The sequence below is a fragment of the Mustelus asterias genome, chromosome 22 (assembly GCF_964213995.1).
Source record: "Mustelus asterias chromosome 22, sMusAst1.hap1.1, whole genome shotgun sequence".
Taxonomy (NCBI): Eukaryota; Metazoa; Chordata; class Chondrichthyes; order Carcharhiniformes; family Triakidae; genus Mustelus; species Mustelus asterias.
The window spans coordinates 1377761-1403848 of record NC_135822.1 but is presented as its reverse complement, the minus strand read 5'-3'; the positions used below and the strand labels follow the sequence as shown (position 1 = coordinate 1403848).

The 26088-nt window shown below is 44.9% G+C and overlaps 1 protein-coding gene across 5 annotated transcripts in view; it reads left to right on the top strand.

Moving 5' to 3' along the window:
* LOC144509679 (rap1 GTPase-activating protein 1-like) overlaps positions 1 to 12265 on the top strand; it is a 220362-nt gene extending 208097 nt beyond the window's left edge. For 2 of the 5 annotated variants that reach the window (XM_078238458.1, XM_078238456.1), the window contains 2 exons: positions 3193 to 3234; positions 11807 to 12263. In XM_078238458.1, the coding sequence (XP_078094584.1) occupies positions 3193 to 3210 (18 nt within the window). In that variant the 3' untranslated portion in view covers positions 3211 to 3234; positions 11807 to 12263. Of the gene's footprint in view, positions 1 to 3192; positions 3235 to 11806 lie in introns of all 5 variants that reach the window. The other 3 variants (XM_078238455.1, XM_078238457.1, XM_078238454.1) reach the window with 2 other exon arrangements.
* The last annotated feature ends 13823 nt before the right edge of the window (positions 12266 to 26088 follow it).

Here is a 26088-nt window from a genome sequence, read left to right as displayed (position 1 = left end):
TGCTGCTTGTGCGGAGTTCCATCATTAGTGAAGGCTCAAACCTGCACTTATTAATCATTAACCAATGACCATCATCCTTGGGATGGGAAGGAAGTGAAGGGAAGCAGGGCTTTGGAGGGTCCTCCAAAGTGATGGAGCTAGCAGTGGAATTTTGGAATAAAGTCAGCTATCTATGGCAGACTAGGGCTGCATGGTAGTACAGTGGTTAGCACTGCTGCCTCACAGTGCCAGGGACCCGGGTTCAATTCCTGGCTTGGGTCACTGTTTGTGTGGAGTTTGCATGTTCTCCCCATGTCTGTGTGGGTTTCCTCCGGTTGCTCCGGTTTCCTCCCACAGTCTGAAAGACCTACTGGTTAGGTGCATTGACCCGAGCAGGCGCCGGACTGTGGCGATTTGGGGAATTTCACAGTAACTTCATTGCAGTGTTAATGTAAGCCTTACTTGTGACACTAATAAATAAACTTTTACTTTGGGTGTTGTTTCCTCACAAACAGGAAGTTAGCAGGTAGATTTCATTCCTCTGTATGATTTTGACTGGAGCAACATTTCCAATGATGAGAAGATGATATTCTTCCAGCCCTTTGAAACTCAGATAAAGGAGTCCTCGGGATTTCTGAGTCTTGTTTGTACTCACTCACCACCCATCCCTGTAGTCAAATCCACTGATTTTAAATAATGCCATTCTCATCAACTCCAGTTCATCACAAGTCAATACAGCATGAAGCTGAATTGGGAGGAGTGTTTCAGTGTCATAAAGATTTACAGCATGGAAACAGGCCCTTCGGCCCAACTTGTCCATGCCACCCTTTTTTTTTAAATGACTAAGCTAGTCCCAATTGCCTGTGCTTGGCCCATATCCCTCTATACCCATCTTACCTATGTAAATATCTAAATGCTTTTTAAAAGACAAAATTGCACCCACCTCTACTACTACCTCTGGCAGCTTGTTCCAGACACTCACCACCCTCTGTGTGAACAAATTGCCCCTCTGGACACTTTTATATCTCTCCCTTCTCACCTTAAACCTGTGCCCTCTAGTTTTAGACTCCCCAACCTTTGGGAAAAGATATTGACTATCTAACTGATCTATGCCCCTCATTATTTTATAGACCTCTATAAGATTATCCCTCAGCCTCCTAGCTCCAGAGAAAAAAGTCCCAGTCTATCCAGCCTCTCCTTATAACTCAAACCACCAAGTCCTGGTAGCATCCTAGTAAATCTGGTCCTGGTGTGGTGGGGAATAGACAGTGCATATAGCAGTTGGCCAAGTTTAAAAAGAGTGATGGGATGTTGCTTTGGTCCAACATTGTTGGAGTAAGAAAGGTTGCTGTAATGGGTGGAACTAAAGATAATCGGAAGAGAAATGAGGCAAGTCAAAGTCAAGGAATAGAGCACAGAAAAATAGTATTCGAGGCACATCGACACTAAGAAAACCAGAGACTCATTGGTAAAAGGGGAACATATAATTGGAGAGGCTCAATGCAGTGCAGATAAAGAACATTAAAGAATTTTTAATCAGTCATTTTGTTTTGTGTTGCATGAGGCAGGAAGCAGAATCGCAGAATGAAAGGATAAATGCAAATACATTAACAAAGAAAGGGCACTCTTGTGAGAAATGGAAAGTAAACTCATAGTGATTTTAAACACACACAATGGCCCAGGAGCTCCTGGTCTCTACATGGCCATACCCTGGAGGTAACCCCCAAGATGAATTGAGGGCCATTCGGAAGTCCCCATGCACTGACTACAAGGCAAGTGCCTGGGATATTTGGACTTCTGTTGGGTGATTCTGAGTTAGAGTCAAAGATTTCAGATGGTTCTCACTCACTGAACAGAATGATTTACCCAGGAAAACTTAGAAAGATTAAAACCAGTTCTACCCCTGGGTAACTATACTACTGACTTATGGACTCCCCATTGGACCCCCCCCCAGCCCCCACCACTGACTACTCCCCCATCCAGGTATCCCTCTGATGCCCCACTACCCCCAACCACCTGACTAACCTCCGACATTACCTCCACTACCCCGAACTGACCTTCCAGACTTGACTACCCCTCTGACACATCCATCTATCTTGATCAGACACGTCCAACTATCTTGATCAACTCCGCCCCACCCCCTCGGTGCCCCACCCCCTCGGTGCCCCACCCCCTCGGTGCCCCACCCCCTCGGTGCCCCACCCCCTCGGTACCCCACCCCCTCGGTGCCCCACCCCCTCGGTGCCCCACCCCCTCGGTGCCCCACCCCCTCGGTGCCCCACCCCCTCGGTGCCCCACCCCCTCGGTGCCCCACCCCCTCAGTGCCCCACCCCCTCGGTGCCCCACCCCCTCGGTGCCCCACCCCCTCGGTGCCCCACCCCCTCGGTGCCCCACCCCCTCGGTGCCCCACCCCCTCGGTGCCCCACCCCCTCGGTGCCCCACCCCCTCGGTGCCCCACCCCCTCGGTGCCCCACCCCCTCGGTGCCCCACCCCCTCGGTGCCCCACCCCCTCGGTGCCCCACCCCCTCGGTGCCCCACCCCCTCGGTGCCCCACCCCCTCGGTGCCCCACCCCCTCGGTGCCCCACCCCCTCGGTGCCCCACCCCCTCGGTGCCCCACCCCCTCGGTGCCCCACCCCCTCGGTGCCCCACCCCCTCGGTGCCCCACCCCCTCGGTGCCCCACCCCCTCATCCACCCACCTGCCCCTTCAGCCACTTATCTTAAACACTTATCTCCGTAGTTTCTCAAAGTGGCTTCAGTACCTTTAAATTCGCAGGAACATGGCAGTTAGTGCCCGTAAAAGGGAGCATGGCTTGGCTTCCCCCACTCATCCTGCACTCCCAGAACAGGCATTTCTGAGGAGGCCCAGTTTGGAAGTCCGGGTGATAAGTGCAGAGTTCCAGTGCAAGGTAAGAAAGTAGGAGAGAAGTGGCTGAAATACAGGACAATCGTTAGAATTCCAGTGGCCACAAAGCTGCTTTTCTCTTTTACCTTATTTCAGTTATTTGCCTTTTTGCAGTTCCTGCTACGATTCAAACACTTTCTGTTATGTATCAAATTGAAGCTCTCTTTTTATGTGGGATGACACTTTGCAGCTTACGTTTAGCAGTTGTACCCTTAACATCATGCAAATGTTTGATCAGTTTGAATCTTAGGAATTGGAATGAAAGGCTTTAGACGGAAATTAGATGCATTGAATGTAACTTTTTTACAGCATGATCTGGAGAATTAAGTGTTGAAGCAGTTTAACAAGAAGGTAAGTTTGGAACTGGATTAAGTTTAGTTTTTAAAATTCTGACGCTCTATAAACTAACACGTGGAAGTTGATATTTGATTTGCTTGCCTTTGTCGGAGTGCCTTGTGCTGTCTGCTTCAGCAGTGATGCTGTGTGTCTGTCAATCATACATTAGACCTTGGCAACTTTAAAAGCTGCATGATGACAAATTCGGAAGACGGCAGAGGACTGAGATTTTTCAGTGAACATTCTGGAAGCAGTCAGAGTGGCCTCATCATTATAACCCTCACCCGCTTCATTAACTTTTATTCTTAGATTGTGAATTTCACTTAAATCCAAACCTAGGGTCATAAATCTGAACGATGCAAGAGTTTGCTGAATTACACTGGGAAACTAGATTAGAATATATGATCGTAGATTAGCAAAGCAAACAGATTCAGATTCAATTCATAATTTGTACCAAATATACATTCAGTGGTAGTACAGAACTTGAACACTGATGAAAAGAGGGACTTGTTGCCAAAGCGTTTTATCAAATATATATTCCCTAAGGAGTACAAACCCCATACAAAATGTGGGCCAGAATTCTCCAGTCTCGTACGCCCCGTTACTGCTGCCAACGTGAATGAGGAATTTGGCGCTCAGCCAAACATTCGTTCACTCCAGCAGGACCGGAGAATCCCAGCCATGGGCGAGTTAGGAGAATTCTGGCCGTGGTCCAACCATGTCTAAGAAAAGGACAGCACGGTGGCACAGTAGTTAGCACTGCTGCCTCACGGCGCCAGGGACCTAAGTTCAAATCTGACCTTGGGTGACTGTTTGTGTGGAGTTTACACATTCTCCCTGTGTCTGCGTGTGTTTCCTCCGGGTGCTCCAGTTTCCTCCCACAGTCCAGAGACGTGCGGGTTAGGTGGATTGGCCATGCTAAATTGCCCTTTAGTGTCCAAAGATGTGTAAGTTAGGGGAATTAGAATGGTAAATATGTGGGGTTACGGGGACAGGGCCTAGATGAGATGCGTCGGTGCAGATTGATGGGCCAAATGGCCTCCCTCTGCACTGTACGGATTCTTGATTCTGTGAGGAGAATTTAAAGATGGTTTAGGATAGGTTCATAATGTTGTCAGAAAGAGTAGTAAGCCTGAAGATTGGGAGGATTTTAGAATTCAACTAAATATGACCAAGAAATGGTTGTAAAAAGAAGGGAATTTAGACTAAAACAGCAAAACCAGATAGTTAAAAAACCTCTATCGGTCGGTAATAGGAAACGATTAGTGAAAGTAAATGTGGCCAATTGGAGGCAGAGGCAAGGGAAATAATAATGGAAGTGGCAAATTGAAACTATTGTTTTGGAACTGACTTCACAAAATGAAATTCCGGAATTAATCTAATGAAAGTCTAGTAAGAATAAGAAGCTCAAAGATATTGGCATTCGTAAAGAAATAGTCCTGGAGAAATTAATGAGACAAAAAGCTGAAAACTCTCCAATGGTTGATCATACCTAACACAGACAAAGATGGTTGAGTTCGTTGGAGGCCAATCATCTCAGGGTATTGTTGCAGGAGTCCCTCAGGATAGTGTCCTCGGAAAAATCATCTTCAGATGCTTCATCAATGATCTTCCCTCCATTAGAAGGTCAGAAGTGAGGATGTTCACTGATGATTGCACAATGTTCAGCACCATTCACGACGACTCAGATGCTGAAGCAGTCCATGTCCAAATACAGCAAGACCTGGACAATATCCAGGTTTGGACTGACAAGTGGCAAGTAACATTCGCGCCACACAAATACTAGACAATGATTATCACCAATGAGGTAATCTAACCATCACCCCTTGACATTCAGTGACTTAACATTGCTGAATCTCCCATTATCAACATCCTGGGGGTAACCTTTGACCAAAAACTGAACCGGACCAGCCATATACATTCTGTGGCTACAAGAGCAGATCAGAAACTGGAAGTCCTGTGGTTGAGTAACTCACCTCCTGACTCCCTGAAGCCTGTCCACCATCTAAAAGGTACAAGTGATGGAATACTCTCCACTTACCTGGATGGGTGCAGCTCCAACAACACTCATGAAGCTTGATATCAGCCAGGACAAAGTAACCCATTTGTTTAGCAATCCATTCACCATCTTAAAAAACATTCATTCCCTCCACCGCTGATGCACACTGGCATTGCAGCAGCAGCACTGTGGGCGTACCTACACCACATAGACTGCAGCAGTTCAAGAAGGCAGCTCACCACCACCTTCTCAAGGGCAACTAGAGATGGGCAATAAATGTTGGCCTAGCCAGTGACGCCCATGACCCTGCAAGATTTAAAATAAGGACCTGAGGATGCCTTACATGTTCCAATCTGGTGAGAGATGATTAAATGAATTGTCCACCATATCCTCTCAGGTCCTTGTCCATTGGACTGAAGGGAATGGAGCAAATCAGTAGTTGCAGGAATGTTGTGGTGAATAGAGGACCAAAGGCCAAAGAATTGGGATAAGTGAATAGAAGGTAGTTATTTCCAGGGCCGGATACAGGATTTAGGGGTAGGGTATGGGTGCGGTATGTGGGAGGTGGGTGATGAACTGATCAGAGATTACCTTATCCCTGGCTGGTGTGATGGAACTAGCAATATCACATGAGATGACACAGTCACAGGAATGACCCTGAATCTGGATTGGCCAGTTCAGATGGAGGGAAAGATTTATGGAGGGTAAGAGGGCAATGAACTCTGAGGGGGAGAGCATGTTGATTCAGGACGGAGGTTAAAATCACCGGGGATAATAAGTTGTTCAGTGCAGAGGCTGAGGGAGAAAAGCAGTGAAAATCTTATGTTATCGTAACTGTGGGGCAGTGTAGAAGGAGGATTTTCAGTGAGAGCGGAGGGGTGGTCTGAACATGACGGCAATACAGTGATGATATAATTCAGTTACCTCCCTCAGGGAACAATCGCGCTGCATTTCCAACGTCAGTGCCATGCCTAACAATTACCTCCAGTGCTTCAGCCATGTATTAACTATTCCGCTCTTTCACCTGCATGCCCGCTCACCTTCAATCCCTCTGCCCACTAGTACAGTGAAACCTGGAAAAACAGACTCTTGCAAGGAAACAGCACTCATTGGCAGACCCAAATAACTTTGATGTTGAAATCCGAGATGGCCTGAAACCACAGACTCTCACTAATTATAAGCTCGAGACACTTCAGTGCACCAAGCCGTTTGACAATTAACACAAGGAACTGAGAGATCAGTGCAGAGCTGCTGCAGAGTTTGTGAATGGATCAGTTTTCATACAGCTCATTGCACACTGTCCAGAGTGGTGGAGAATTGGATAGCTCTATGACTGAACACTGGCACAGTTTGATTCCAGAGATACAGCAGTTTCCCTGCTGCTGTGGATGCTGGGTAAAGAATTCCCCATTCCCCCAACATTTTTAATCACGCAAAGAATGTCCATTTTGCGAGTAAGAATAGCTGCAAATAAATGCTAGCCCTGAGGTGTCTGTCACTTACAGATTTCACTGTATTCCCTGTTGTTACTAAAGATGTTCTGGTAAGTGATGCTCACATTTTAAGAAGCAAGTCACCGCAATAATTATTAGAAAATAGCCAGGGTATCGATTGGCAAAGACAAGCATCACTGGAGTAAAAATGATTTATTATTTTGTCTGAAGTTTTGCTTTTGTGTCTGCCTCTTTGAAAGTCAGTGGTAATGCAATATCACACCAGTTAGCACTAAGATTTCACACAAGGCAAGGCTGCATCAACACATTGTTCAGAACTTGGCTATAATGGCGTCTGTAGTCACAAATCCAACACCTGCTTTGCAAATGGACGTGGAGTTGGTCCAGATTCAATTTGACTGTCAGCTGTCTTTTGACCGAGAGATCGGATTCCTCAAATCTAAGAGGAACTGTCAACTCTTCACCAGTTTGTGAAAAACTCTTTTTCTGGTCAAGAGTGTGCGGTTGGAAAATTTCCTGGGACAAGTTAAACATCTAAGAAGCCATTGAGTGACTGTTTGAAAATCTTAAAAATGACAGGTCAGAACTGCTGAACAATGTGACCTACTCTACTTATACTTTTGTCAAGCTTTGACTTTAATAGAAGATGACATTTTTTTATCGGCTATGAAGTTAGGAAAACTGTATAACTAACAGACAATTCATAAGAACCTGAACAAGACCATTCAGCCCCTTTGAACCTGTGCTGTACACAAGGTGATGCAAGGAGTATAATACTCCTTATTCTGTACTGTAGAGACTCGTTCAAACAGATCACACCTGATTCACATTTCAATTCCACTTACCTGCCTTTGATCCACATCACTTAATGCTCTTAATACAAACTTGCTGATCCCAATCTGAAAAATGTCAGTTGTCACCACAGCGCCCCCAGCCAGACCCACATACACAGCCTGTTGGGAACAGAATTCCGGATTTCCACTGCCATTTCGGAAAAGGCACCTCCTTCCTGACTGTCCTCCTGAACAGTTAAAGATTTTACCTCCTGTTAACGCAACAAAGAGTATAGAAACATGGAAAAGACCTATTATCCAGCTCAGTAACCTGTTTCCTCTTCCTCCCCATATTTTTTGATCCCTTTAGCCCCAAGTGCAATATCTAACTACTTCTTGAAAACAATCAATGTTTTGGCCTCAACTGCTTTCTGTGGTTGCGAATTCCACAGGCTGACCACTCTCTGGCTGAAGAAATTTCTCCTCATCTCTGTCCTAAGTGGTTTACTCTGTATCCTCAGACTGTGACCCCTGGTTCTGGAAACCCCCACCATTGGGAACATCCTTCATGCATCTACCTTGTCTAGAATGTTAGAATTGTTTGGTTTCTATACGAAATTCCCCCTCAGTCTTCTAAACTCCAGCGAATATAATCCCAACCGACTCAATCTCTCCTCATACATCAGTTCTACCATCCCAGGAATCAGCCTGGTAAACCATCCTGTACTCCCTCTATAGCAAGAACATATTTCCTCAGCTGTGGAGACTAAAACTGTACACAATATTCCAGACGTGGCCTCACCAAGGCCCTGTATAACTGCGGCAAACCATCCCTGCTCCTGTACTCAAATCATCTCACAATGAAGGCCAACATACCATTTGCCGCCTTCAACACCTGCTGCACCTGCATGCTTACCTTCAGTGACTGGTATACAAGGACATCCGGGTCACGTCACACATTCTCCTCTCCTAAAGTACAGCCATTCAGATAATAATCTGCCTTCCCGTTTTTACTGCCAAACTGGATAACCTCACATTTATCTAAATTATACGGCATCTGCCAATAATCACTCAACTTGTCCAACTCACCCTGGATCTCTGCATCCTCCTCAAGCTCACCCTCCCACCCACCTTCATGTCATCTGCAAATTTGAAGATACTATATTTAATTCCCTTGTCAAAGTCATTCATGTATATTATGAATAATTGGGGTCCCAGCACTGATCCCTGTGGTACTCCACTAGTCACTGCCTGCCATTTGGATAAAGACCCATTTATTCCTACTCTTTGTCTCCTGTCTGCCAACCAGTTTTCTGTCTATCTCAATGCACTCCCGCCCCCCACCCCTAATCCCATGTACATTAATTTTACACATTAATCTCTTTTGTCGAAAGCTTTCTGAAAGCCCAAATAAACCACATCCACTGGCTCCCTCTCATCAACTCTACTCATTACATCCTTGAAGAATTCCAGTAGATTTGTCAAGCATGATTTCCCTTCCATAAATCCATTCTCGCTTTGTCCAATCCTGCCACTGTTTTCAAAATGCTCTGCTATTAAATCTTTCATGGTGGATTCTAGAATTTTCCCCACTACTGATGTCAGGCTGGCTGGTCTATGATTCCTTGTTTTCTCTCCACCTCCCTTTTTAAATAGTAGGATTACATTAATACATCTCCAATTTCCTATTTAGTGCCATCCGCAACACCACCACTACAGTTTGGGGGGCCTATATACAACCCCCACTGATGTCTTTTGTCCCTAGGTGTTTCTCAACACTACCCAACTGATTTCCCCTTTAACCAGCAATGCAACCCCACTGACCTTTCCTTTTTATCTGTCCTTCCGAAATACTGACCGCCCCTGGATGGTCAGTTCCCACCCCTGGTCACCCTGCAGCCATGTCTCTGTAGTCCTGACTATATCATACCCGTTTATATCCATTTGCGTGAATAATTCATCCTTTATTGTGATTGCTCTGTGCATTAAGGCACAAAGCATTAAGGCTTGTCATTTTAACATTCTTTGTCCTATTCCTATAATTTTGCACTGGGGTCCCGTTTGATTCTGGCCTTTCATTTTTTTATTCCTGTTTCTGTCTTTTGTTCTTGTCCTTGTTTCCCCCCTCTTCCGACTCCGTTCATAGGTTCCCATCCCCCTGCCATTTTAGCTTAAACTAAATATCTTTGTTATATCCACTCTTATCACGTGCTTTGATCACTTTATGCCCCTGATTTAGCTCACGCCTCACACTTTGAAACTAAAGGAAATACAGGCAACAAACCCTCAGAAGTTAATCCTATTTAAGCACTGGTGTCTTCCTGGTGACTGTGGATAATATCGCCTCCTCTCTGACCTGGGGTCTAACTAAGGCTCTGTACAATTGAACATCCTCCTGATTTATTTCGAGGGAGCTGAAATACAAAGTCAGCATTCCGTTAGCCTTTAGGATTATTTTTTGTTTCTATACATTTGCTTTACAAAGAACAGTACAGCACAGGAACAGGCCCTTCGGCCCTCCAAGCTTGCGCCAATCATGATGCTTGCCTAAACTAAAACCATATGCACTTATGGAGTCCGTATCCTTCCATTCCCATCCTATTCATGAATTCATCTAAATGCTCCTTAAATGCTGCTATTGTACCTGCTCCCACCACCTCCCCGGGCAGCGCATTCCAGACATTCACCACCCTCTGTGTAAAAAAAACTTGCCTCACACATCTCCTCTAAACTTTTCCCCACGCACCTTAAACGTATGTCCCCTAGTACTTGACTTTTCTATCCTAGGAAAGAGCATTTGACTATCCACTCTGTCCATGCCACTCATAATCTTGTAAACCTCTATCAGGTCACCCCTCAACTTCTGTCGTTCCAGTGAGAACAAACTGAGTTTATCCAACCTCTCCTCATAGCTAATACCCTCCAGACCAGGCAACATCCTGGTAAACCTCTTCTGTACCCTCTCCAAAACACCCACATCCTTCTGGTAGTGTGGCGACCAGGATTTTCCACAATATTCCAAATGAAGCCTAACTAAGGTTCTGTACAGCTGCAGCATGACCTGCCAATTTTTATATTCAATGCCCCGACCAATGAAGACAAGAATGCCGTATGCCGTCTTGACTACCTTCTCCACCTGCGTTGCCACTTTCAGTGATGGGTGGACATGTACGCCCAGATCTCTCTGCCTGTCAATACTCCGAAGGGTTCTACCATTTATTGTATAATTCCTATGCATACATGCATTGGACCTTCCAAAATGCATATTTCATGCTTGTCTGGAGTGTTTTTGTGTCCTGTCTACCCAGACATCCAAATCCCTCTGCTCTTCCGCTATTTATAATCTCTTATCCCTCAGAAAATAATCTTCACCAACTCGGAGCAAAGAAGAAAACTCACATTTTCTCACTTTGAACTCCATCTGCCACGCTTATTGACTATTTACTTGGTCTGTTTATATCACTTTGTTTTTGCTCCTGTCAACTCAATATCCCTCCCAACTTGGTGCCATTTACAAACCTTAATCTACAACTTGCTGTCCTTTATCCAGGTTCCTGTTTCTGGTGAAATAGTGAGGAGTCAATCGAGATCACTCGCTTTAATCCTCCTCTCCATCTGCTGATTCCCAACCAATTATTAACCCCTGCTCATTCCTTGTTTGATAAAGTTACCTCATATTTTAAACTTTAAATAGAATCATATGTTATGGAGCTATGTGAAAGCTAATACTAGAATCATAGAATCCCTACAGTACAGAAGGAGGTCATTCCGCCCATCGAGTCTGCACCGACCCTCCGACAGCATCCTACCCAGACCCTATCCTTGTAACCCATCACATCCTGATACATTTAAGGGACAATTTAGCATTGCCAATCCACCTCACATCTTTGGACTATGGGAGGAAACCAGACCACGCACAGGAAACCCACGCAGACATGGGGAGAACGTGTAGTCTCCGCACAGTCACCGAAGGCCAGAATTGAACCCGGATCCCTGGCGCTGTGAGGCAGCTGTGCTAACCACTGTGCCACCGTGCCGCCCAATAGCAATTACTAAATGGGGTTTGTTAGATAAATACATGACACAAAAAGTATGCAAGTTAAGTTTAAAGAACTGAAAAGGTTTGGAACCCATGAGACTGATGTTAGAAAAAAGTCAAACACTTTGAGGAGATTAGAAAGACCCAAAACATAAGCTCAGGAATAACAGATTATGCTAATAAAGATCAGGAAGTTTTTTTCAAAGAAAATTTCCAATGTGCCTCCAGTCTTTACAGCCCATATTCAGTATCCACATTATTGGGCTTGTATCGACTTGAATCAATAAAACTGAGGATAATCTTCATGTTTTTGATTTTATAGAATTACCAAAAGAGACACAAGCTGATGGAGTTGAGGAGAAACCGAATGTTTGCCACAAATGAAGACGAAGCCTTACTCTCTAAAGGAAGCCAGCAGAAACCAGGGTTGTAAAAATGAAGAATTTATTTGGAATTTAAAAATATATTCTCAAACTGCATTGCACTTTGATGGAGATTCAGTTTCAACTGGTTTTGTGTCGAAACCATTGTGATTGTCTAATTCTTGTGTTTTGGTGTTAATATTGTCATTGGATATAGTCTAAAAGCACAAAAGGTAAAGTTAGTGAAGCACTGTCCACACTGTTAAAACACTGCATCTGGGTCTATTTATGGGAATTGTTGCTGTGTTTTAGTGATTATTGCTAAAGCTGGCTAAATATCATCACTGAATAGAAAAATTGTAAATATGCTTTTGTAAATAATGCAAAATAAAAATCTTAAATGTAACAATCCAAATCATCCACTGTGTTTCACAGGTTGTGTTTCTTTTACAAACACTGGATCCCAGATGTGCATAGTGAGGCGACAGAGACTGAGACAGGTCCTCCTGCTACAGCCATTCATAAAGATTTAACAGACACTTACTCAAAGTAATGATTTGGCCTAAATATTTGTTTTGCATTTCCTTCAAACCCTCCACAAAAAATAAGTCAGTTGTACAGAGAATCATCTTCTCCTTAGGCACTCCCTCAGGTTCACGGATGACTTACTTCTGCTCTGGTTCAGTGAGTCCTGAGATGGCTGATAAGTCCATATGAATATACAAAATAAGAGCAGAAGTAGGCCATTCAGCCCCTCGAGCCTACTGCAGCATTCAACAAGATAATGGCTGGTCTGTTTGAGTTCCAAATTCCACATTCCCCTCTATCCCCAATAACCTTTGATCCCCTTACCTAATAAAAACCTATCTACCTTTGTGTTAAATTTCTGTGACCCCTCTCCCACTGAGGCAGAGTTACAACCCTTGGAGAGAAATAATTCTCCTCATCTCTGTCCTTTAAGGTGACCCCTAATTTTAAAACAGTTCCCCTAGTTCTGGTCTCACCCACAAGAGGAAACATCCTTTCCATGTCCACCTTGTCGAGGCCATTCAGGATACGAGATACTTCGATCGAGTCACCTCATTCTTCTAAACTCCAGTGGAAACAATCCCAGTCTGTCCAACCTTTCCTCATTTGACAACCCACTCATTCCAGGTATCAATCCAGTAAACCTCCTCTGAACCACCCCCAATGCATTTACATCCTTCTTTCAATAAGGAGACCAAAACTGCACACAGCATTTGAGATGTGATCTCACCAGTGCCCTGAATATAACTGAAGCATAACATCCTTACTTTTCTACTCAATTCCTCTCATTAAAGGATATCCTTCCATTGGTCTCTTTAATTACTTACTGTCCCTACACACTAATGTTTTGTGACTCATGCACTAGAACACCCAAATCCCTCCGCTGCCCAGAATTCCGTAGCTCTGCTCTGTTAATTAATATTCTGCCTTTTTATTCCCAAGGTATACACTATTTGCCATATTTTTGCCCACTCACTCAGCCTGTCTATATCCATCTGCAAACTTTGTTTCCTTCACAACATGCTCTCCCACCTATCTCTGCAAATTTAGCGAACCATACATTCGCTCCCCTCATCTAAGTCACTGATGTAATTTGTAATAGGTTGATATCCCAGCGCAGACCTTTTTGGGACTCCCCTCATCACATCCTGCCAATTAGACAACGACCCATACATACATACTCTCTGTTTTCTGTGCATCAGCCAATCTTCTGCGCAAGCTAATGTTGCCATTCTACACCATGAGCTTTGATTTTCCACAATAATCTTTGATGTGGCATCAAATGCCTTCTGGAAATCTAATTACATCTACATCCACTCGTTCCCCTTGATCCATAACATGATTTCACTTTCTCCATGCTGACTCATCCTGATTACTGAGTTTTTTTAAATGTCCAGCTATAAACTCAATGATCAATTCTAACAACTTAGTCACAACAGACATCAAGCTAACTGACCTGTAGTATCCTGTTTTCTGCCTTCCCTCTCGAAAAGAGGGTTATTTTCCAGAATCTGCAGATTTTGGGAAATTAACATCAACACATCTACTTTCTTGTCAAATTACTCTTTCCAAAGTGTATCACCTCACACTTTTCAGGGTTAAATTCTATCTGCCACTTATCTGCCCATTTGACCAGTCTGTCTATAGCTTCTTGTAGCCCAATACAATCCGCCTCATTGTTAACCACCCGGCCAATCTTTGTGTCATCCACAAACTTACTAATCCTGCCCCCACTTGGTCATCAATGTAATTTATATAAATAAACAAACAATAAGGGGCCTAACACAGATCCCTGTGGCACGCCGTTGGGCACTGGCTTCCAGTCACTAAAGCAGCCTTCTGTCATCACCCTCTGTCTCCTACAACTCAGCCAATTTTGAATCCACTTTATCAAATTACCCTGTATCCCAGGTGAATTTACCTTCTTTACAAGTCTCCCATGTGGGACCTTGTCAAAGGCGTTGCTGAAATCCATATAAACTACTTCAACTGCACTAACCCTCGTCTACACACGTGGTCAGCTCCTCAAAAAATACAATCAAATTTGTTAGGCATGACCTCCCTCTGACGAAGCTATGCTGACTGTCCCTGATCAAGCTTTGCCTCTCCAAGTGGAGATAGATGCGCTCCTTCAGAAGTTTCTCTAACAGTTTCCCTACTGCTGATGTGCGATTCACTGGTCTGTAGTTCCCTGGTTTATCTCTATAACCCTCCTTAAATAGCGGAACCACATTAGCTGTTCTTCAGACGCCTGGCAGCTTCCCGTCATGATGTGGAGATGCCGGCGTTGGACTGGGGTAAACACAGTAAGGAGTCTCACAACACCAGGTTAAAGTCCAACAGGTTTATTTGGTAGCAGAAGCCACAAGCTTTCGGAGCGCTGCTCCTTTGTCAGGTAAGTGGGAGTTCTGGTCACAAACAGGGCGTATAAAGACACAAACTCAATTTACACAATAATGGTTGGAATAACTATAGAACTATAGAAACCCTACAGTGCAGAAGGAGGCCATTCGGCCCATCGAGTCCGCACCGACCACAATCCCACCCAGGCCCTACCCCCACATATTTACCCACTAATCCCTCTAACCTACACATCTCAGGACTCTAAGGGACAATTTTTAACCTGGCCAATCAACCTAACCCGCACATCTTTGGACTGTGAGTCTGTAAACCCTCTCTCCACTCACATTGTCTGTACCTTTAAGACTTGATTACCTGTAAAGACTCGCATTCCAACCATTATTTTGTAAATTGAGTTTGTGTCTTTATACACCCTGTTTGTGAACAGAACTCCCACTTACCGGAGTTGGACTTTAACCTGGTGTTGTGAGACTACTTACTGTACCTTCCCCGTGGCCAGAGACGAATTAAAAATTTGGATCAGAGCCCCTGCAAAATCCTCCCTTGCCCCCCACAACAGCCTAGGACACAATTCATCTGGACCTGGAGATTTATCCACTTTTAAGGCTGCCAACGTTTCCAATACCTTGTCCTTCCCTATGTCAATTTTTTCAAGAACCTCCCAGTCTCTCTGCCTGAGTTCCATACCATCGTCCTCATTCTCTTGAGTGAAGACAGATGTGAAGTATTTATTCAACACTCAAATGTCCTTTGGATCCACCCACAAATTGTCCCCGTGGTCCCGAATGGGCCCTACTCTCTCCCTGGTTATCCTCTTACCATTGATATACTTATAGAATATCTTGGGATTTTCCTTACTTTTACCAGCCAGAGGTTTCTCATATCCCCTCTTTGCTTTCCTAATTGCTTTCTTAAGCTCCACCCTGTACTTTCTGTACCTCACTAATGCCTCCAGTGATTTGCTCCCATTGTACTTTTCAAAAGCCTTTCTTTTCCTTCTCATTGAATCCTGAATATCCCTGGTCATCCATGGTTCTCTGGGCTTGTTATTCCTACCTATCGCCCTGGAGGGAACATGTTGGGTTGGCACCCTCCCCATTTTCTTACTGAATGACCCCCACTGCTCTTCTGTAGATTTTCCCACCAGGAACTGTTCCCAATCTACCTTGGCCAGATCCTGTCTTATTTTACTCTCCCCCAATCCAAACTTTTTTTTGCAGTTCGTCTATTCCCTTATCCATAACAAGCTGAAATTGTACCGTGTTGTGATCGCTATCACTAAAATGCTCCCCCACCCAACCACCTGTCCGGCTTCATTCCCCAGAATCAGGTCCAGCACAGCTCCCTCCCTTGTTGGATCCTCCACATGTTGATTTATAAATTTCTCCTGTACACATTTCACGAAATCTACTCCATCCAAGCCCTTAACACTGTGTATATCCCACAAACTGAGCACAGATTTGCTCCTCAATATCCCTCTGACTATCTGGGGGTCTATAATAAACACCTAACAATGTGGCTGTCCCTTTTTTTATTCCTAAGCTCTACCCACAAAGCTTCATTTGATGTCCCCTCCAATATATCATCTCTCCTTATTGCAGTAACTGCCTCCTTAACTCACAATGCACTGCCTCCTCCTCTTTTACCCCCTCCCCTGTCTTGCCTGAAGATTCTATATCCCGGAATGTTGAGTTGCCAATTGTGTCCTTCCTTTAACCATGTCGCTGTGATGGCGGCTATGTCACACTCCCATGTGTCAATCATTGCCCTCAACTCATCCGTTTTATCTGCAATACTCCTGGTGTTAAAATAGAGACAATCCAAACTGGCCTTACTCCCTTGAAACTTAATACAACTGCACTCCCTCTGACTGGTTTGTTTTGCTGTATGATTCCGTGCCTTTATTCTGCTAACAGTCTGTGTCCCCCTCCCCCTGCCAAATTAGTTTAAACTCCTCCCAACAGCACGAGCAAAACGTCCCGCAAAGACATTAATCCTGTTCTGGTTCAGATGTAGGTTGTCCCACTTGTAAATGTCCCCACTTCCCCAGAAATGGTCCCAGTGATCCATGAATCTAAAACCCTCCCTCTTGCACTAACTCTTAAGCCTGGCATTCACCTGCTCTATCCTCCTATTTCTGTGCTCACTAGCTTGTGTCACTGGGAGTATTCCCAAGATTACACCCCGAGATGTCCTGCCCCTTAGACTACTAACCCAGGGGAGTATAACCTAGGGGAAATTTCACAGTAACTTAATGTAAGCCTTGTGACTAATAAATAAACTTTTAAGCTTTACTCTATGAACATGTACCCCTAGATCTCTTTGTTCTGTAACTCTCCCCAATGCTCTACCATTAACTGAGTAAGTCCTGCCCTGGTTCAATCTACCAAAATGCATCACCTCGCATTTATCTAAATTAAACTCCATCTGCCATTCATCAGCCCACTGGCCCAATTGATCAATATCCTGTTGCAATCCCAGATAACCTTCTCCACTGTCCACTATGCCACCAATCTTGGTGTCATCTGCAAACTTACTAACCATGCCTCCTAAATTCACATCCAAATCATTAATATAAATGACAAATAACAATGGACCCAGCACCGATCCCTGAGGCACACCGCTGGTCACAGGCCTCCAGTTTGAAAAATAACCCTTTACAACCACCCTCTGTCTTCTGTTGTCAAGCCAATTTTGTATCCATTTGGCTACCTCACTCTGGATCCTGAGAGATGTAACCTTATGCAACAACCTACCATGCAGTATCTTGTCAAAGGCCTTGCTAAAATCCATGTAGACAACATCGACTGCACTGCCCTCATCTACCTTCTTCGTTACCCCTTCAAAAAACACAACCAAATTCATGAGACATGATTTTCCACTCACAAAGCCAAGCTGACTGTCCCTAATCAGTCCTTGCGTCTCTAAATGCCTGCAGATCCTGTCTCTCAGAATACCTTCTAACAACTTACCCACTACAGATGTGAGGCTCACCGGTCGATAGTTCCCAGGCTTTTCCCTGCAGCCCTTCTTAGACACAAAGGCACAACATTTGCCACCCTCCAATCTTCCGGCACATCACCTGTGGCTGTTGATGATTCAAATATCTCTGCTAGGGGACCCACAATTTCCTCCCTAGCCTCCCACAATGTCCTGGGATACATTTCATCAGGTCCCAGGGATTTATCTACCTTGATGCATTTTAAGACTTCCACCACCTCTTTCCATGTAATATGTACATTCATCAAGACATCACTATTTATTTCTCCAGATTCCCTAACATCCATGCTTTTCTCAACAGTAGATACTGATGAGAAATATTCATTTAGGATCTCTCCCATCTCTTGTGGATCCACACATAGATGACCTTGTTGATCCTTAAGAGGCCCTACTCGCTCCCTTGTTACTCTTTTGCCCTTTATGTATTTGTGGAAGCTCTTTGCCTTATCTGCCAAAACAATCTCGTGTCCCCTTTTTGCCCTCCTGATTTCATTCTTAATTCTAAATTCTGTCACATGGGAACTGTTATAAAACTAGAAAATGTGACTGGATTCTGAAATGTCTCTATACTCTTCAAGGGATTCACTTGATCCCAGCTGCCTATGCATGTCATGTTCTTCCTTCTTCTTCTTGACCAGGGCCTCAATATCCTGAGTCATCCAGGGTTCCCTACTTCTACCAGCCTTGCCCTTCACTCTAAGAGGAATGTGCTTACCCTGAACCCTGGTTAACACACTTTTGAAAGCCTCCCACTTATCAGCCATCTCTTTAACTGCCAACAGACTCCCCCAATTAACTTCTGAAAGTTCCTGTCTAATACCATCAAAATTGGCCTTGCCCCAATTTAGAATTTTAAATTTTAATTTTAAATTCTGGCTATCTCATAGATGGTAGCCATGATGTGGAGATGCCGGCGTTGGACTGGGGTAAACACAGTAAGAAGTCTCACAACACCAGGTTAAAGTCCAACAGGTTTATTTGGTAGCAAATACCATAAGCTTTCGGAGCACAGCTCCTTCGTCAGATGGGGTGGATATCTGTTCAGAATATGATATCCACCCCATCTGACGAAGGAGCAGCGCTCCGAAAGCTTATGGTATTTGCTACCAAATAAACCTGTTGGACTTTAACCTGGTGTTGTGAGACTTCTTACTGTATCTCATAGAAGACAGAGGGTGGTGGTGGATGGAAAATTTTCAGGCTGGAGACCAGTTACCAGCGGTGTACCACAGGGATCAGTGCTGAGTCCTCTGCTATTTGTGATTTTTATCAATGACTTGGAGGAGGGGGCTGATGGGTGGGTCAGTAAATTTGCTGATGACACCAAGATTGGTGGAGTAGTGGATGAGGTGGAGGGCTGTTGTAGGCTGCAAAAAGACATTGATAGGATGCAGAGCTGGGCCGAAAAATGGCAGATGGATTTTAACACTGATAAGTGCGAGGTGATGCATTTTGGTAGGACAAATTTGAATGCGGATTACAGGGTCAATGGCAGGGTTCTGAGGAATGTGGAGGAACAGAGAGATCTTGGGGTTCATATCCACAGATCTCTAAAGGTTGCCACTCAAGTGGATAGAGCCGTGAAGAAGGCCTATAGTGTGTTAGCATTTATTAACAGGGGGTTTGAGTTTAAGAGCCGTGGGGTTATGCTGCAACTGTACAGGACCTTGGTTAGACCACATTTTGGAATCTTGTGTGCAGTTCTGGTCACCTCACTATAAGAAGGATGTGGAAGCATTGGCGAGAGTGCAGAGGAGATTTACCAGGATGCTGTCTGGTTTGGAGGGTAGGTCTTATGAGGAAAGGTTGAGGGAGCTAGGGCTTTTCTCTTTGGAGCGGAGGAGGTTGAGAGGTGACTTAATAGAGGTTTATAAGATAATGAGGGGGATAGATAGAGTGGACGTTCAGAGACTATTTCCTCGGGTGGATGTAACTGTTACTCGGGGGCATAACTCTCAGGTTCATGGTGGGAGATATAGGAGGGATGTCCGAGGTAGGTTCTTCACTCAGAGAGTGGTTGGGGTGTGGAATGGACTGCCTGCTGTGATAGTGGAGTCGGACACTTTAGGAACTTTCAAGCGGTTACTGGATAGGCACATGGAGCACACCAGAATGATAGGGAGTGGGATAGCTTGATCTTGGTTTCAGACAAAGCTCGGCACAACATTGAGGGCCGAAGGGCCTGTACTGTGCTGTACTGTTCTATATTCTACCTATCAATCTCCATAGCTATCTTAAAACTAATTATGGTCACTGGTCCCAAAGTGATCCCTCACTAACACCTCTGTCACTTGCCCTTCCTTAGTTCCCAAGAGGAGGTCAAGTTTTGCCCCTTCTGTAGTCGGGCCATCCACATATTGAATAAGAAATTCCTCCTGAATATACTCAACAAATTTCTCTCCATCCAAGCCCCTAATGCTATGGCTGTCCCAGTCCATGTTGGGAAAGTTAAGGTCCCTGACTGTTACCACCCACACCAAAGGGGCAATTCTCCCAGCCCAGCGCAGCGAGCCGGGAGACATCAGCAGAGACCATTTAGTGGGCTCCCGGCGGGGCCTGTGGGGAGGGGGAAATCGGTGGGGGTGGGAGGGTCCCGCTGCCAATCTGCAGTCGGGATCAGTGACTGAGGGAGGGAAGGGCTGATTGGGGCAGGCCATCAGAGTGGGGGGATGCGCTGCTGGGGGTCGGGGCTGTAGGGGGGTTCGGGACCGGCCCGGAGAGGCCTTGGAGACCAGCAATTGGGGAGGTTGGGAGGTGGTGTGGACTCTGCAAGTCAGCGATCGGGAAGCTGGCGATGCAGGGTCACAGCGCGTGTGCTGATCCCCTGCTCTGACAGATTGGCGCATGCGCAGTGGCCCGCTCAGCACTATGCTGCCGGCTTCTCGGGCGGGAATAGGCCCCACACCTGAATTCTCAGTGTGAATCTCGCTAGGGCTCTCTGTGATGCACAGAGTACCAAAGATTCATTCTGAAAATCCCGCTAAGAAAATCATTTGAGAATCGCGACCCAAATATTCCATTGGAATCAGCAGCTCTGTCAATTTACAATTCAGACATTTCAGAATCCAGTCACATGTTCTGGTTTTATAACCGTTCCCATGTGACAGAATTTAGAGTAAATGGTTCACACTGGTGATTGGCCACAGCACGGGTGACCTGTGTTACTGACTACGATCTGTCAATGCTGAGATATTAATCATTCAGACTTGATGCTGAAAACCTCAAACCTTTATTCCAAAGTCAGGTGAGCCTCTCAGTAGCTGACGAGGGAACAGCCAGCATATTTACTCATTCTGAATCCCTATAGTGCAGAAAGAGGCCATTTGGTCCATCGAGTCTGCACCAACTTTGCAAAAGAGCATCCCACCCAGGCCCTCCCCTCCACCCTATCCCCGTAACCCAGTGCATTTTCCACGGCTAATCCACCTAACCTGCACATCTTTGGAGTGTGGGAGGAAACCGGAGCACCCGGAGGAAACCCACGCAGACACGGGGAGAACGTGCAGACTCCACACAGACAGTGACCCGAGGCCAGAATCAAACCCGGGTCCCTGGTGCTTAAATCTTTATATATCTTTCTATTTTATATCTTTCTATTTTATATATCTGATATCTTTCTGTAATCACTCATTCCAGAAAATTGGTAACTTGCAAGTGGCTATGATCAGAACTGTTACACAGCGCCACCCCGTGTAAAGAGGAAGTATTACATTAAGTTAAAATGTTTATCAGCTTAAAGGAACATCAGGAGCTCAAACAAGAATGAAACGCAAAATTACATTTCATTAATTAGGAACATCAGAGCAGGAGTGGGCCATTCGGCCCCTCAAACCTGCACCACCATTTATCGAAATCGTGGCTGATTTTTTACCTCAATGCCATAGAACATAGAACAGTACAGCACAGTACAGGCCCTTCGGCCCACGATGTTGTGCCGAGCTATATCTGAAACCAAGATCAAGCTATCCCACTCCCTATCATCCTGGTGTGCTCCATGTGCCTATCCAATAACCGCTTAAATGTTCCTAAAGTGTCTGACTCCACTATCACTGCAGGCAGTCCATTCCACACCCCAACCACTCTCTGCGTAAAGAACCTATCTCTGATATCCTTCCTATATCTCCCACCATGAACCCTATAGTTATGCCCCCTTGTAATAGCTCCATCCACCCGAGGAAATAGTCTTTGAACGTTCACTCTATCTATCCCCTTCATCATTTTATAAACCTCTATTAAGTCTCCCCTCAGCCTCCTCCGCTCCAGAGAGAACAGCCCTAGCTCCCTCAACCTTTCCTCATAAGACCTACCCTCCAAACCAGGCAGCATCTTCCCGCACTATCCTTCCACCCCTTAATATCATTGGTATCTAGAAATCTATCAACATCTGCTTGGAACATATTCAATGATTGAGCTTCCACAGTCCTCTGGGGTAAAGAATTCCAAAGATTCACCACCCTCTGCCTCCTTGTCTCAGCCTGAAATTGCCTGCCCCATATTGTGTGATTGTTTCCCTGGGTCCTGAACCCCCAGTCAGGTGAAGCATTCTTCAAACACCAACACTGTTGCGCTCTATAAGAATTTTGTACACTTCAATTCGATCAGCTCTTATTTTTCTAAACTTTAGAATACAGACCCATCAATTTTTCCTCACAGGACAATTCTGCCATCCCAGGAATCAGTCTGGTGAACCTTTGCAGCACTCCCTCTGTGGCAAATACATCCTTAAGTAAGGAGACCAGAACTGTACACAATACTCCAGGTGTGGTCTCGCCAATGCTCTCTACAGCTGCAGCAAGACTTCCTTACACCTGCACTCAAATTCCCTTGTGATAAAGGCTAACATACCATTTGTCTTCCTAATTGCTTGCTGCACCCGCAAGTGAGCTTTCAGTGACTTACGAACAAGGACAGCCAGATCTCTTTGAATATCATGATGTGTAGATACCAGCGTTGGACTGGGGTGGGCACAGTAAGAAGTCTCACAAGATCAGGTTAACGTCTAACAGGTTTATTTGGAATCACGAGCTTTCGGAGCGTTGCCCGTTCTTCAGGTGAGTGGAGATTTTTGGATATCAAAACTTCCCAATCTCTCCCCATTTAAGAAATACCGTACATTTCTGTCTGTCCTACCAAAGTGGACAACTTCACATTTTCTCAAAGTTATATTCGATCTGCCATGTTTTTGTCCATTCAGTCTGTCTAAATTTCCTTGAAGCCTCCTCACAACTCACATTTCCACCTAATTCTTTTAGAACATAGAACATAGAACATTACAGCGCAGTACAGGCCCTTCGGCCCTCGATGTTGCGCCGACCAGTGGAACCAATCTAAAGCCCCTCTAATCTACACTATTCCAATATCATCCATATGTTTATCCAGTAACCATTTGAATGCTCTTAATGTTGACGAGCCCACTACTGCTGCAGGCAGGGCATTCCACGCCCTTACTACTCTCTGAGTAAAGAACCTACCTCTAACATCTGTCCTATATCTCTCACCCCTCAATTTAAAGCTATGTCCCCTCATGCTAGCCATCACCATCCGAGGAAAAAGGCTCTCTCTATCCACCCTATCTAATCCTCTGATCATCTTGTATGCCTCTATTAAGTCACCTCTTAACCTTCTTCTCTCTAACAAAAACAACCTCAAGCCCCTCAGCCTTTCCTCATATGATTTTCCCACCATACCAGGCAACATCCTGGTAAATCTCCTCTGCACCCTTTCCAACGCTTCCACATCTTTCCTATAATACGGCCACCAGAACTGTACGCAATACTCCAAGTGCGGAGTATCAAGTTTGTCATCAGCAAACTTGCAAATATTACATTTGGCCCCACATTCGAATCATTGATATAGTTTGTGAACAGTTGGGGCCCCAGGACTGTTTCTTGGGTTACCCACTAGCAAAGGAATGATCTGTTTATCCCCACTCTCTGTTTTCTGCCGTTAACCGATCCTCAATTTATGACAGTACCAGTACCACGAACTCTAATAACAACAGAAAATGCTGGGAAAGCTCAGCAGGTCCGGCAGCATCTGTGGAGAGAGAAACAGAGTTAACGTTTTGTGTCTGTGTGACTCTTCTTCAGAGTTAAAGAGAGGAAGGAATGTGATGGATTTTATATTCACAGAGGGTGGAGTAGCTGGAGCAGAGGAGGAGGTCTGTGATTTGTGGGAACTGGGAGAGATTACAACAGAGTGTAGGTCACGTGATGGAGGGAGTGTTGATGGCAGCATTAATTCTGTTCTCTCTAGGGTAGTAAGAAGGGGAGGTCGTGTCTCACGAACTTGATCGAGTTTTTCGAGGAAGTGACGAAGATGATTGATGAGGGTAGGGCAGTGGATGTTGTCTACATGGACTTCAGTAAGGCCTTTGACAAGGTCCCTCATGGCAGACTGGTGCAGAAGGTGAAGTCGCATGGGATCAGAGGTGAGCTGTCAAGGTGGATACAAAACTGGCTTGGTCAAAGAAGACAGAGGGTAGCTGTGGAAGGGTGCGTTTCTGAATGAAGGGCTGTGACAAGTGGTGTTCCTCAGGGATCAGTGCTGGGACCTTTGCTGTTTGTAATATATAAATGATTTGGAGGAAAATGTAGCTGGATTGATTAGTAAGTTTGCAAACGACACAAAGGTTGGTGGATTTGCGGATAGCGATGAGGACCATCAGAGGATACAGCAGGATATAGATCAGTTGGAGACTTGGGCGGAGAGATGGCAGATGGAGTTTAATCCGGACAAATGTGAGATAATGCATTTTGGAAGGTCTAAAACAGATAGGAAATACACAGTAAATGGCAGAACCCTTAAGAGTATTGATAGACAAAGGGGTCTGGGTGTACAGGTACACAGGTAACTGATAGTGGCCATGCAGGTGGAGAAGGTAGTCAAGAAGGCATACGGCATGCTTACCTTCATCGGTCGGGGTATTGAGTTTAAAAATTGGCAAGTCATGTTGCAGATTTATAGAACCTTAGTTAGGCCGCACTTGGAATATAGTGTTCAATTCTGGTCGCCACACTACCAGAAGGATGTGGAGGCTTTGGAGAGGGTACAGAAAAGATTTACCAGGATGTTGCCTGGTATGGAGGGCATTAGCCATGAGGAGAGGTTGGAGAAACTTGGTTTATTCTCACTGGAACGACGGAGGTTGAGGGGAGACCTGATAGAAGTCTACAAGATTATGAGAGGCATGGAGAGAGTGGATAGTCATTTTGGCACTGGAGACCAAAATGCTGTCAGTCTGGGTAGAAATAAGAAGCAAGGAAAGAAACACAATGCTCGGAGTAATTTACAGGCCCCCAAATGGCACTTTAGAAGTCGGGCTTAGCATAAATCAGGAAATGAGGAGGGTTTGTGAAAATAGCACAACGGTGATTATGGGTGACGTTAACATACTTATTGACTGGAGTAACCAACTTGGCAAGGGTAGACTAGAGGAAGGTTCAGAGAGTGTATGAGGGACAGTTTCTGAGAGCAACATGTTATGGCGCCAACCAGAGAACTGGCTACTTTAGATCTGGTATTATCTAATGAGGAAGGACTGATTAACGGCTTGGGAGTTAAGGATCCCCTTGGAAGGAGTGACCACAACATGATAGAATTTCAAAATCAGATTGGAAGTGAGAGGACAGAATCACATCCTCCAGTTTTAGCATTGGACAAGGGTAATAATACAGGCCTAAGGAAAGAGCTGGCCCAAGTGGACTGGACAAGAATATTAGAGGGGAGATGGGAGAAGAACAGTGGCAGTTGTTTCGGGAGATATTAAAGACAACTCAACTCAGGTACATTCCTAAGAGGAAGAAGAATTGCAAAAGGGTGAAAAATCATTCACGGCTTAATAAGGAAATCAAGGATAACATCAGGTCAAAAACGAGGTCGTATAATACTGCAAAGGTTAGTGGCAGCGTGAAGGATTGGGAGAACTTCAAACACCAACAAAAGGTGACTAAATACAATAACAAAAACGCTAAAATGGACTCTGAAAGGAAACTAGCTGAAAACATAAACACGACACCAAATGTTTCTAGAAGTTTATAAAGAGGAAGAGAATAGTGGGAATAGATGTTGGCCCTTTAGAGGATGGAAATGGGGGGTAAGAATGGGAAACTTGGAGATGGCAGAGGCACTAAACCAATACCTTGTCTCTGTCTTCACAGCAGAAGATAATAATTCACCCCCAAAAACTGCAGTTAATACAGTGGAACTTAGTGAAATTACTATAACCAGGGAGAAGGTACTCAGTAAACTGAAGGGTTTAAAAGTAGATAAGTCCCCGGGACCTGATAGCTACACTCTAGGGTGTTAAAGGAGGTAACAGCAGATTTAGTGGATGCACTAGTTATGATATTCC